Source organism: Halichoeres trimaculatus, unplaced genomic scaffold, assembly GCF_033239565.1.
Source record: "Halichoeres trimaculatus isolate MK-OKI-2021-1 unplaced genomic scaffold, fHalTri1.1 fHalTri1_scaffold_11, whole genome shotgun sequence".
NCBI classification, from domain to species: Eukaryota; Metazoa; Chordata; class Actinopteri; order Labriformes; family Labridae; genus Halichoeres; species Halichoeres trimaculatus.
Window position 1 is genome coordinate 18790325 of NW_027437189.1, and position 14158 is coordinate 18804482.

Here is a 14158-nt window from a genome sequence, read left to right on the forward strand (position 1 = left end):
TGTTTAAAGATAAAACATTTCAAGTTTTACCTTCTGACTTTTGGTTGTTCAATTTGGTTGTTTTTGTCAACTTTACACCCTTCACACTATTTCACATGTAGAGTAAAAAAATGAAACACAGAGATGTGAACAGTTAATAGCTACTCTGGAAATGTTATCATTCCTGTCCTATAAGACTGGTCAGAGGTCAGTGTCTGACTATCTTTGAATTTAAACTCGTATGCATTCAGATTGAAAGTGTTACTAAACTGGTGGTGAGGAGGATGCTTCAGATATGACATTTAAACACATGTCACTGTTAATGGATGTGGGAGTGCAGGAGCAAAGCAGGGGTATGAAAAGATTTGCTGCACTGAATCTCCCTTGCAGACTGTAAAGTGAGGGAAGTGTGCCACCACCTGGACATTTTTATTACTCCCTGTCTGTAAAGATATACACAAATCTAGAAAGACACGCACATTTATTTAATAACTCAACAACGAACATGAAATTAATTTGATTTATTTATCAAAGAAAGCTTCACACAAACTTCACATTTAACCTTAACATTCTTCATTTTTAATACTCACTTGAGAAACCTTTAGTGCAAATCATACAGACAAACTGTTCAGGGTTTGATAACATGAATTTAAATTATTAATAAATATACATTACTCAATTTACACCTTGAAATGCTACAAGCACTTTTCACAGTTAAATAACAGTCTCCTCACAGTCCTGTACATCCCACACTTTGCCGTCAGTCTCAAAGAACAAATATTACCAGCAAGAGTTGAAAAGGCAAAGATGTACAAGATATGTACCATGACTTTTTCCTTCACACACAGGCCACTGTCAAGTTTCAGTTTGCCTTTGTCAGTATTACTTAATTCATTCATAATGACATAACTACCCTGTTTAGCACTGGACTTCTCATCCAATAACTCAAAAACTTAAATTTAACATATACAACTTACTACACTCACTCTGAGATTAGTGACAACTTGACACAAGCATTTTTGTCACTACATGGTTCCAGTAAAATAAACCTATTACTTTTCTGATTGTTTTTACATGCTGGAAATAAATAGACAACACACTCACACACCCGAACAAACTGTTACAGATTGTAAGCCATAATGATGCGCATTCATACTACTGATGACCAAGACCTAAACAGACTGTCCTATACAGATTACATTTTTGGGTGGAAAAATAACACACATATTTCTGTAAAGGATTCTGAGGAACAGGTGCAAATAAAATTCCTAAGGTAAATCAGAGAGCTGTTACAATTTCTGCCCCTAAGACGAAATGCACAAAGGCCAAATGTTGCTCTCTGTCACTTCTGGGCTATTTAGATCTAAACTTGTAATTTAATATGACCATAGTGCACCCGAGCAGTTCAGACAATCATTAACAATCATTGTTTGGGATTTGAGTGCAAATATATAAAATGGTTAGTACTGATTGAGTCAGAAATATATTTATGGTTGCTCATTTACTCAAACGTTGGGAAATGGTGTTGTGCTGCTTCAAGCAGTCCCTCCATAAATAAGAAATATGCTCTTTCAGCTGCCTGTCTGAAGAAGAAAAAAATATTTTCTCAGGCTCAGCCTCCAAAATAAAGAGTTGATGCATGAAACATTGACCTATGTTTCCCTACATCACCTTTATGACACATTTAGTATCTATTATAGGAATCTGATGGCACATTTTTACCAAACCTAAAAACAAGCAGCCAAATCCTTATACATGAGATGATAAGTAACCAAATTATATACAGTACAGATATGCAAAGGCTGTAGCATTAAAACTACCAATTTGACATCCAAATGACTTTCCTAACAGTAAATAATGTTGATATCATTAATTTAATTTGTAGGTAGGTAGTTAAGGTTAATGTACAATGTTGCTCTACAGCAGAAAGCATGACTTTTTTGGTTTGGAGGCAATCTTGATATCTCTTTCATAATATAATTATTATTTTCAATCAGACCAACAATAGATTTAAGGCCTAACTGCATTAACTCAAAAAAACAACTCTTAATAATTCCAAGTGTGGTACAAGTTCAAAGCATGCAGTTAAAGTTCAAAGCAAAAGGCCACATACAACAGAAAAGGAAAAGTGCAAATGCATGCTGAAAATGATTGCCACCTGCCATCTTCTCTGAATATACCACCGAGTATGAAATGAGGGAAGCCTTCCAGCTTCAATCCTCCCACTTCCTCTCCAATTTTTGACATGTCGCAGTCAGATTAACTTCAAAGTGCAAATCCAAGACGGTGACAGAAAGTTTTCGAAAAGAGGAAGAAATTTACAAAACTTCAAGCTGCTACAAAAGCATTCAGAGACCCAGTCGAACTTATCCACACACTGCAGCATCCTCAGTCGTCGCTTTTACATGTACAAAAATTCTCTCATTCATCGTTCGGTATGTTTCAATGTTTGAGTACATGGTTTTTACAGTGTGTGACGCAGTTTTCTCCCTTGCTTCACTATGACACAGGTATGCAGGTGGAGTTCCAAACAGCAGAGTCCTGAAAGCAAAAAAACAAGAAAAAAAAAGATGTGAAAAAAAATTCCTTCACAATAAGTTAGTTCCATTCTCTGAGGACTGCTCACTTTAAAATCACCTGCAGCTGGTTATCTGTTATAAAGTGTGTTGAGTGCTTGATTTGGATTCGGCATTTTAAGAAAAGACTAAAAAACGATATTTCTTTAAAGCTTGTTATGAAGAACGCAACAGTGATGCGTCTTTTATCACAGACTGATAATTAAGTTATCAACGTGGGGACAGAAACTCAGTACACAACGTCAATTTCCTGGTTGGTGGAAAAAAATGAAGCAGAAGAGGTCAAAGACACCAAACTACAGCTGCTTTCAATATACTAAAATGAAAGATGGTGCAGGATGTTAGCCAGGTTGCTAAACAGCTATTAAAAAAAACCTACACAACAACTCTTACTTTCACTTTTAACTGTATATCACTCTAGTCAAAATGATGACATCACTCATATCATAATTAAACTACCTGATGACCCCTGGTTGGCTGCACACTCGTCGTTAAGCTGTGGGACTCTGCTCATGGCTGCTTGTGACGGCACCGGCTGCTTCCTCCCTCCCCTGGTTCGAGGGCACCTCGTTCCTCTGTGCTGCAGTCTGCTGTGGTTTCACTATGGTGATTTTAATGGGAGCTCCTTTGACGCTGTGCTGCACTCTGCTGTACTGACGCATCGCCGGGTTGAAAGTGCGAACAATAGGAAGTTCACTCAGAGTGGGTGTTTCTTGTTTTGGCTGCATGCTCTCTTTTATCACTATTTTACTTCTTTTGTTTGCAAAGACGGTCTGCACTGGCAGGACAGCCGGCCTTTTGGCGGAAGCAGAAGTTTGAAGTCTGGTCTTATGGTGAGGTGAGGCTTGCTGTTTCTCTCCCAGCCCTCGATGAAGATGTCCGTCATTCTCCTTTGTCAAAGATATCCCCCCTTCTTTCCTCTTCTTCACCTCTTTGGGTTTCTTGGGGCAGACTGCCATGTGTTTGGTTCTGCTGCGTCGCATTGTGAACTCCCTGCTGCAGTGTGGGCAGACAAAGACCTCCTGCTGCTCGTCCACCTGTGCAGGTGACATTTTATTTGATGAGGGGACTGATTTGTTCCTCTGTGGCATGACCCTTTGAGCCAACTTCTTTTTCTTTCTGCCCAGAACCTTGAGCTTCATCTTTACTGTTGAGTCTTGGTTAATTTTGGTCTTGTTTGAGTGGCTGGGTCTGTTTGAAGCGTTAAGTCCGTTGGTAGAATTAGTGGTGGACAGAACTCCGTTTTGAGTTTTTGCGAAGTGACGCAATGGGATGGGATTCTTTTTGGGTGTGTACCGCCTCTTGTCGCTGGCATTTGCACAAGCAAGGATATGCTTGTGCAGCTCTGGCATGTTGTCAAAGCTTTTACCACACTTGGTGCATCGGATAGCTGTGCTGAAGGTTTGTGGGATGTTGTGGGTGGTGAAATTAGTGGCTGAAGCAAGGGAGCCGGCGGGTGATCTGTTATGGTAAGGAAACGGAGGAGGCTTAAAGCTTGGGTAATGCTGATTGATGCCAAGGCGAACATCAGGCCCTTTGATTTTGCCTCCATCTGAGGCCATGATTTTTATAGTTGTAAACAGTTCTTCAGCAGACTCTGCTTCACCTTCTTCCTTTTTAACCACTTTCTCTGAATCCTCCGTGGCATCAGGCTCTGTTGCCTCCATGTTGGCTTTTGTGGAGTTGTTGTAGTTCTGGGGTCTTAGTTTCCCCTTTTCCTCTTCTGTGTACGTACACTGCTGCCCAGGATGCAACTCTTCCTGGTGCTGTTTCAGGTTGCAAAGATAGACAAATTCTTTTGTGCACGCACTGCAAACATAAGTCTTGCCGACACCGTGCAGACTTGATCGATGGTCGAGCAAAGCAGAGGGTTTGCCAAAGAGCAGCACACAGAACTCACATTTGTAGGGCCATTCGTCAGCATGGTCTGCTACATGATGACTCAGTTCCTTCATCGAATGAAAAAGCTTATCACACACATTGCAGATAAAATTTTTAGTAAACGTCTGTTCTTGTGCATCACCCTGTGTATCAATAGAGGAATCATCTTCAGCTTTCTCAGAAGAAACTGGGCTTTTAGTTGGGGTTTCAGGTACGGAAACAGTGTTGTCAACAGCTTCCTCTTCTGTTGTCGTCTCTGGCTCTGCATCAGCGATTGGCTCTAGGACCGGATCTGATACAGCCACAGCAGGACACGCAGGTTTTACTGGGGTGGTCGTGGACAGAGTTACTGATTCTGCAATGGAGGACACAAGAACAGTTGGGTCCACATTTTGAGGGTTGGGCACTGAAACAATCTGTTGCTGCTCTATGTGATTAACAAGCATCTGTGGGGCTGCAGGGAGCTCAGCAGTGTTTTCTTGTAAAGTAATTGCAGCAGGAACTACATTCCCTTGGGTTTCAAGAGCTATTGTGCACTCTATCAGCACAGTGTTGCTAGTAATGTTGTAAGAGTTGATGAGGGAATCATTTAAGGTTATAGTAGGTGGGAATGGCACCTCTGATACAGGGGTGGATTCAGCTATGGGTGGATTGAGAGCTATTTGATCAGTGAGAAAGACGTGGCCTGGAAGATTTAGAGCGGGGTCCAGGGACTGGGTGAGAGTGACGAGGTTTGCAGAATTTGTAGCCGCGAATGCAGTTGCTAAATCGCACTCTGAAGAATTTAATGCATTTTCTGCACAGATTACCAGGGGCTCAGGAGATATATTTGGGGCTATTACCTGGACCGGCTGGCTTGAAGGGTTAGAAATGGGTGTTGTTGGTGCTAAAACTGTGATTAATGAAGGAGCAGAGGGAAGTAGGGTGTGTGGAGCCGGAGAGGCGAATGCTATGGTGCATGGAGAAGCTGGCTGCAAGGTGACAGGAGTGAGGGAAGAAGGGGAAGAAGTCAGAGAGTTGGAAGGTAGGGCAAGTCCATAAACAAGACCCTCTGAAAGGGGCTCAACTGGGGTCATTACATCTGGACCTGTCACTATTGTGAAGTCTGTGAGTAAAGGGGTCTCTAGATTTCCTAAACCTACATTTTGCTCTCCAACATTCATTAAGACCTTGTCCATTATGCATGTATCTAAGTTTCTTTCTTTTAGACCTTTTTCTGAAACTAAATTTGATGAGGCCTCACCTTCGCCTAGAGTCTTTTTTTGAAAGCTTAAATCCAGAGCAGCATCATCTAAAGCTACATCCTCATCTCTTTTTACCGCATTAGACAGATCAAGTGGTCTCTGGTTGCAGGAATTACCTCCTGTCATCGGGGGCCAGTTTTCTGAAAATCCAGGTTTGACTGCTGGCTCCTCCACAGATGAAGCTGAGTCATCCCTCTCATTGGTAAGCTGGTGTTCAGGAGAACTATGTGAAGTCTCCAGCTGCGCTGTGCTCACAGCATCACAATCTGCTGTATCTAATGCCGCTGGTTCCTCGTTATACGTCCCATTTTCCTGCGGGGAGCTGGGTGGTGATCCAGTTCTTCTTTTAAATCTCCCTGATCCAGCAGGCAGGACAGAGAGAGAGACAGGTGAACACGGCTTCTGGCCATCTGCGATGAGGGCAAGTGTTGGTTTCAGGCCATCCTGCTTTTCCAGGAGCTGCTTCAGCTTAGGTGAGAGGAACACAGTCCTCTCCTTCTGCACAACAGTCGACTCAGTATTCTGAGGAAGCAGATTCTCTATTAGAGAAGATACAAGTGAGGATGAGGATGAAGATACAACCACCTCTGACTCCAGTTCGGTTTTGATTTGTGGTAAAAGAGGTGGTGTTGCAGTTCTTCTTTTGGCTGATGGTTTACCAGCTATCTCTTTACCTGTAACTGAATCTGTGTTCAGAACCTGACTTATCTGGGAGGGGTCTAGAATCAGGGTATCCAGTCGAACTAAAGTTGAAGACCCAGCTTGAACTTCGGTTGCGTCACAAGTACTAATTGTACTTGTTGACACTATCTTTCCATCAATGTAAAAGCTGAGATTCTCTGATATATTACTTGAGATATCGAGCATGTATTGTTCAGTGTGTTCTTCATCATTTACCAGAGTAGTCGCAAGTGCCGAACTCTCACCAAGATCTGTATTGTTTTCAGATGTTTCACTAAATATCCTCTGAGGATCTGTCTCATCAGGGAGGTGAGTTCCCTCTGGTTGCAGGTGCTGCTTGTGCATCCTGCGTTCATGCTGCCGCTTGTTGGTATGCGTATTGAATATCTTTTCACAGTAGTTACACGCATGATGGCCGTCTGATATTCCCTGTTTGTCTGACTGAGCAGTGTGGTCTCCAGCTGACAAAACAGAAGTAGAAGAGCTAGTGGGGGATGAAATATGAAGCTGCATGACTGAGCCCTCCGAATCCAGAGGCTTCGTCTTCTCATGCTGCAGCTGACCCAGATTTGTACCAACAGAAATATTCCTGCTATAGACTTTATATTTCTGCCCCTTGCTGTCCATCAACGTGTGGATGTGCATGTGTCGTTCCAAGCCTTGTTTGCTAGTGAACTGTCTTTCACAGTGTTGGCAGGGGAAGGAGTTCCAGTTTTTCTCTGTGTCCTGATGGGGAATTTTATGAAGAGCTGGGTCCAGTGACTCCAGTGGGTGTGGTTTCATGTTGGTTTCCTCTTGATATACGTTCTCTGTCTTCCTTGCTGCCATATCTTCATGGTCTCCAAAGTCAGAGATGTACAGCTGAGGAGAGTCCTCCATTGTTGAAGAGGCTAAGTTCAGTTCACTGAAAGCTGAATGTCACACAGGACTAATGATGGCTGTCACACCTATTGAAGAAATGCAAAGGATATGGATTAAAAGATATCAGTCAATGACACGGATGCTAATCTAAACACTGTATGTTAAAACACTGTTTGGAATTTCTGCAGTATCATATCCAGTTTACATTTTGTATCATGAGATGCAACGATTTTTAGTGTTAATGAATAAAAACAAACCAACAACAACAAACTCCAATGACCCTTTGAATCTTGATTGGATATTATTCTAGATACACATGCTAACGTGACAATGTAGTATTTAAAGTACTTGTCTATGTTTTCTTTTACTTATTCACTTTAAATAGACTCAATAATAATATATTGTTATCAGTCACACAATCTTACCATTTTAATGGTTAGTGCAGAGTATATGATAGGTTTGTGGACAGAAGCTTTGCTTTCTGGTAGAAAAAGACAAAAGAAATAGAAAGTGTTAAATATAGTGGAAAAAAGCACTTAGGCTTTGATGACTACAAGATAAGAACCACAAAGTGATCAGAGTGAGCAGCAGTGATGTAAGAGTCTCTGTATATATCTCCGTCTTCCTGCTTTCAGCTGAGAAATAAGCTTGGGTCCCATCTTGTTGATTTATGCTAATGTCTATCAAGATTAAATGATCCCATAGCAGACCCCACAGCTCACTCCCACACACCACTTTGAATCACGATTTCTTTGATCAAAATTCATCTGTTTTTCCCAAATTCTAAGACCTGACTTAGTAAAATTTTAATAGTTATGCACTGCATGGTATAACAAAATGGCAGACTCCTAACGTGTTAAGATCCTCACAACTGCATCTGCACCTCAGTCTCTTTTACTGATTTATCGGTTCAGTTTCCCACTATTTCCTGATTATGCACAAAATATTGTGTATTTACCGGCATAAATAGTCCTTTACAGGCTACTGTCACACTCTTGTTCACGGATTGAAATAACGAATATTGTTACAGCTTTTATCTACGCACGTTGCCTGGCAAAACACTTTTCAACATTATTGCCATAAGTTCCTGTTGCTCTCATATATCAGTAAATCAGACATGGCATTAAACTTCCATAAACGTAAAATGGTCCACCACAAATCAAAGGCCTAACTACGGACTAAATATTGTGATGCAGTTTCGTTGCACTCAACTTCTCTTTGCAACCCTCTGCTTTTAAGTAAGCTCGTTTTGTACATGTGAAGTATTTAAATCTTGTGATAAAAACAAGTTTCTGTAATGCATTGTGACTTTGATTCTAATTGGCTTTTTGGTTCGTTCATACACGCTTCACCTGGTGTGATGACGCTCCCTATCCGTCCTTGCACCATAGCTAGCTGGTCACACAACACGTCGTCATATTGTTTTGCTACAGAGGATGCTAGCTTGTTTACTAAAAGGTCAGCTAACTTAATCAAAAACACATCAGGAATGCCGTTGCTCATCAGTATACATTGACCGCCATGGTTCACAGACAATATTTTACTTACCGGGTTGGAGGAATCAGCTGTATTCGCCATTTGAGCATGAACGTTGTTACTAGCTAGCTGCAGTGCTAGCTAGAGAGGACTGGCTATATTTAGGTTAGTGATCGGCGAGACCGTTTCGACTACTATAATTAAGAAATGAGAGTCACAGTTTCCCAAATATATTCCTGGTTGCTTTAACACATATGCAGGAAAACGGTGGGGTAATACTCCTCATGTACAGGTTACAGACAGTTGTGTGTTTTCTTCCCTAATGTACCCAACACGTTTCTCGCACTCTGATTGGTCAGAGGATGGGGTTGTCAAATTTGGACCAATTAGCAACAGGTTTGTTTAGGAGCTGGAAGAGAAGTTAAAATCAGCTGTCACCTCAGACCGAAGTGAGGACACTTGACAGTTGGCATGACAGCACGTGAAAGACTGTCACAAAAATAAATTTATCTTACGCTTTTAGGTTGATGTCATGGGCTGTAAGATGTAACAAATATTCATATGAATAACTACCACAAACACAAGCTTTATTTTACTGCATAAGAGCAACAATTTGATCATCAGTATTTCTGAAGCCTGGGGCTTTTCACGTAAATTAAATTCGTCCAAACTACTGATTCAAGAAATGCGCATTAAGTGTTTCAACCTCGTGAAAGTAAGTACTTGGGTTTGTATGTTTGTTTTCACCTTTCATTTTCTTTTTTTTTTCCTTTTAGAAACGTTCGTTGCAGTGCATTATGTTTTCCTGTAGAGGGCGCAACATAATCAACTCTCAGAATACAGAGGTAGGACGATATTTACAGAGCAGCTAAGTTTATTACACTGACCTTTTAGATTATGTTGTTTTTAGTGATAATAATGAATGTTGTAAAAAGTAAAATTATAATGTTAGCCATTTCCTTACAAACCAGAGAAATGTTTCATTTTCAAATGTTCTCATGTGGAAAAGGGTGACTCAAGAGTAGACATGTTTTACTAATCATTAACTCAAATGTTTTGCTCTTAACTTTAGTTTTCTTGTAGAACTATTGTCTGGTTCATTGACAACTTAATTCTGGTTCATGACAAAACCATGTGTTAATATTTTGAATTCCCATTGTCAAGTCTGTTTTCCAGCTGTGGAGATTACAAAGCCATGGTCCTACTGACAAACTGAAGATTTATGGAGTATGTGAACTTTTTACCCAACCAGTTTTTGGTTATCTCCAACAATCGTCAATTGAATCACAAGCCTTTTCTACAGCCTATAGATCAAACCTACACTGGTGCAAAGCTACCCCCCTGTTCACATGTCTTGATATCCACCTCCAGAATCATGCAAACATAAAAGAAATTCATTGAGGAGGTCTGTAGGAGGTCACCAGAGCCCACATATGTATCTGGGACATTGCACAGCACATGGGTGGTGTTCTCATGGCACATGCATGGTATGTCTCTTGTTGAAATGCTCTATGTGGGCTGAGCAGTGTTTCACTATCAAGCTGCATGCCAGTGCACGGTTATGAGAGATACATACAACGGGCCTCTCTTCAGCCAAGCTCTCTCTCTGTGAATGCAAGATTCAACATTCAAAACTTGTGCAAGAAGCTGCTTAAAATTTGTTTTGGGTGAATTCATGCAACAACAAACTGTTGAAAAAGGTAACATGTTCTCACACATGGTAAGCTTACAGGCTGACCCTGATCAGGTTTATTTATAGCTTTCATAGAGTCACTCCGGACATGACCAAGGCTCCAGCATATCTTTCACAGTTGATGGCAATTGCAGCTGTTATAATATGATGAACACTTCACATTTGGGTCCACTGGTCAGACATATGTGTGTGAAGTCATCATGTAAGCAGGTGCTAACCACCTGGAAGTCACGCTGAAAGTGTCTCCAAGCAGTCATTGTCTGACATATGGCAGGAAATATTCACTCAAACTTGAAAGGCAACATTATCTAACTGAACACTATAGTTCATCAGAATCTATTCCATTTGAGTCAGGCTACAAAAGGGGCTCTCAGAATTTAACATGGGAAAACTTAATGAGTAAATAGCGCAGCAGTTTTAGAATAACAGCCTCTGGTGTAGATTTTAAGGATCTTGTTATCTATAGTACGTAATATAATCAAATGACTGAGAAAATCAAGACAAACTCTGCTGAAAAGGGGAAAGGCAATAAATAAATACTGGATGGCCATGACTTGTGAACCCTTAGGCTGAACTGCATTTAATCATGTTTAATTCTGTACTGAGAATCATTGCATGGGCTCATTCTGCCCAATTTAAAACATGATCCATATATGCAGGCTGAGCCCATTTAAGACATATTGAACTAAAGGGGAGTACAGCCCAATGATCTGGCAAATCAGGATTTAATATTCTCTTTAGAAATCATGGACACCTCACACTCTGCTTGAAAGAGAAGACTATCAGTGCGCAGCTAAAAAGCCAGCATATTTCATGGTATTTACACAGAGCAAGGTAACCTATACATTTGGAAGGCCAGGATCTTTAATAGTGGACAATATACACTGAACAGGCTTTGGTATGCTGCCATCCAGAAAATACCTTTTTGAGAGAAGACCTTGCATATCTCAGCAGCACAATGCCAAACCACATTCTGCACATATTAAACCAACAAGACACTGTAGTAAAAGCAGGGTGCCAAATTGGCCTGCCTACATACCCAACTTAAAAACATCTTAATGTGATGAAGGAGATCCTGAACTGTTGAGAAACTAAGATCTTACATCAGGCAAGAATAGGATAACATTATCACTTTTAAAACTTAATTACTGGTTCCCCAAACATTTGTAGATTGTTGCTAAAGAGGATGTTGGTTAACAAATATTTGTAGCATGTTGCTGGAATCAAATTGATAATGTAATTCTCACAAAAATCTTTCTCCTTTCTCATCAAATTTGTCGTCGTCACACTATGTATCATCACAACATAAAGTTCCATGATTTGTAAATCACACAGGTTTGTTTTATTAACATTTTACAAAACATAACCAACCTTTTTTTGGAATTGAGGTTGCACAGCTTGATGTCTATCAGTAGTGGTGAACAACACTGAAAATAAACAGGAAGTTGAGTGATTGTAACAGTAAAATGTGGCCCAGATTACATGCATGGTAACATATCCTGTAGCAGTGGGCGCTGGTTTGTGCCAACAGCTCTGTGCACAAAGAAACATTCACCCTCCACATGAACATATAGAACAAGAGAGACAAAGACACAGAGAGGGAGAGGTGGTCAACAATGTGTCTGTGTATCACTGGGCAGGGTCTTGGCATGAAACAATAAGGACCCCTATAGAAGATGTGTGCCACACAGCACAGACAAAGCCTTGCCTGTGATCAGACAACAGGTCATGTCACTGGAACAAATCAAAATCACTGCTTCATGTCATGGGACACCAGCTGTGTGGGGAAGATGTAAATGTGAACATGTTAGAACACAAATGCAAACTGTTTTGTGGAAAACCACTCTGTGCTTTATATAAGTGCGCGCAACTGTAGCCTACTGTGCTGTATATTCATGTGCTGACTCTAGATGCACACACACACACATCCATACTAATAAATCCTGAAGTCCATTGAACACATCCGATCCCTTCCCCTTCCAAATGCAACACACAAAAAGGAGGTGCATCCTGGTGCAGCACGGCGTGGCATGGCATAAATATACTCTACACAGACTTACATACCAAACATTCACGCTCGTTCATTCTACACACTCTCAAACTACTTGATGCCAAACAGTTGCACACAAACTGGTCTGGCTCATCCATACTGTATCCAACTACACACACAAACCCACTTTCTTTCCCTGTTACACGGCTTCCTCCCCCCTTCCTCTCCCCTACAACCCCACCCTACTCACTCCATGCCCCCAGCTGTCTACGGCACTCAAAGCCCACAGGCCTATGGGCTGACACTGATCTCATGACATCACAAGCCCCCTGTGCTCTACACGCTGGAAATTTGGCACTCCTTGCACGTAAGTAGACCTATACACTGCTGCCGAGCTCCTGTCAGCATGAAGGTGCAGATGTCAGGACCACAAGATTAATGCTGCAGAATGTGACGCACTGAGAAAAACATTGCTTGTTTACACTAGTGTCCAACTGGTCTTATATTAGTGTATGGAAATACTGTTAAGGTTTGTTTTTTTAAAACAGGGAAGATCAAGTCTCTCCTGTGTTTGAGATAAGTAAACATTATGTCTGTAATCTTTAGGTCCCACACACTGTAATTCCTTTACGGAAACACAAAGTAAAGGATATGTTCCTACAACAGTAAACAGTAAAGGAAATGATCTGCTGCTCTGTATGTAAGTTTGCTTTACATGCTCAAGCTTCTTAGCAAAATCAGAAACATACAGGCTTATGAACCACCTTGAATTTATGACTTTTTTTTTTAACAAACAAGCTTTATCTCCTCTTAAACTGCCCTTTCCTACTTACTTACCCCATTTTCCCTTGTACTAATGTATAGTGAAGTATTACGTCTGTGCTACCTCAATCTGAGAAGATAAAAGCACAGCCCAGAGCATCAGAGGAGCATCTGTATGACACTAAAGACACAGCTGCTCTACTCTTCCCTGACATGTTTCAAGTCAGATGTTGCCCAAATATTTAGCCAGAAATCAGTTATTCATAACAAATACCACAAAGGTGATACAACAACAGAAACAACATTTTTCATTCAGTTTCTGTAATCATGTGGGGACTTTTTAGTAACTTAACAGCAAAGAGAACAGAAAGAAAGGACCTCTCCAGGGCCCATTGTATGAAATAAAAAAAGGTTTAAATACAAGGTTGTAAAAAAATGAACTACTGTTTACAAAATGAGTGTGAAGTTACTTATTTACGAACAAAAAACGAGTTAGAATTAGAAAAGAGCTTAAATTTGGATGTCATCACAGTCAGTGGGAAGTGAAGAGGTTGGTCAACAAAGAAGATTAGAAAAACCTGATGGGGATCCTTTTGAATTGGTTCAGGATGATATGTGGTTGAAACTGTGATGGGGATCCAGGGTGAGTCCATCAGTCCAGGTACACATATACCTGGAAGACGAGGCTGAACCAGGCTTAGTGACACAGACCAGGGAGCCTTTAAACAATCCCAGGAGATAAGGCATTATCTACTGTAAGTTATAAAACATATCAAAAACTGGTGTCTGAAAGACAACCGATCACATTTATTTAAGTCGTTTTTTTTTCTTTCTTCCTTTCTTTGGCTTAAAAGATAAGAGTAAGTGGTTTTATAATCCACAGGTCCACATAACAGGTCCATTTGCATTCTTTCTTGTAATTGTGCATGTATTTGTTAGAACAGGTAGCACTGATGGGATTTTTGGGAGAAAAAAAAAAAAGCAAAAACTTGTCAAAAGGGGTATTTTAAGGGGG

General features: G+C 40.7%; 1 protein-coding gene across 3 annotated transcripts; it reads right to left on the reverse strand.

The window, feature by feature from the left end:
- Positions 1 to 485: 485 nt before the first annotated feature.
- On the reverse strand, positions 486 to 9058 carry prdm2a (PR domain containing 2, with ZNF domain a). 3 transcript variants are annotated; one of them, XM_074681258.1, is made up of 5 exons: positions 8771 to 9057; positions 7648 to 7703; positions 5797 to 7308; positions 3015 to 4791; positions 486 to 2520 (listed from the first exon to the last, which is right to left on the reverse strand). In XM_074681258.1, exons 3-4 carry the CDS (start codon positions 7238 to 7240, stop codon positions 3047 to 3049), a joined length of 3189 nt encoding a protein of 1062 aa, XP_074537359.1. In that variant the 5' UTR covers positions 7241 to 7308; positions 7648 to 7703; positions 8771 to 9057; the 3' UTR covers positions 486 to 2520; positions 3015 to 3046. The 3 variants fall into 3 exon arrangements, with proteins under 3 accessions (XP_074537359.1, XP_074537357.1, XP_074537358.1); XM_074681256.1 differs by having other exon boundaries at positions 3015 to 7308; positions 8771 to 9058; XM_074681257.1 differs by lacking the exon at positions 7648 to 7703 and having other exon boundaries at positions 3015 to 7308; positions 8771 to 9058.
- Between the last annotated feature and the right edge of the window lie 5100 nt (positions 9059 to 14158).

Excerpts from the sequence above, each read along its gene's own strand:
- prdm2a (XM_074681257.1), bottom strand. The coding sequence starts at position 7,240 with ATGGAGGACTCTCCTCAGCTGTACATCTCTGACTTTGGAGACCATGAA.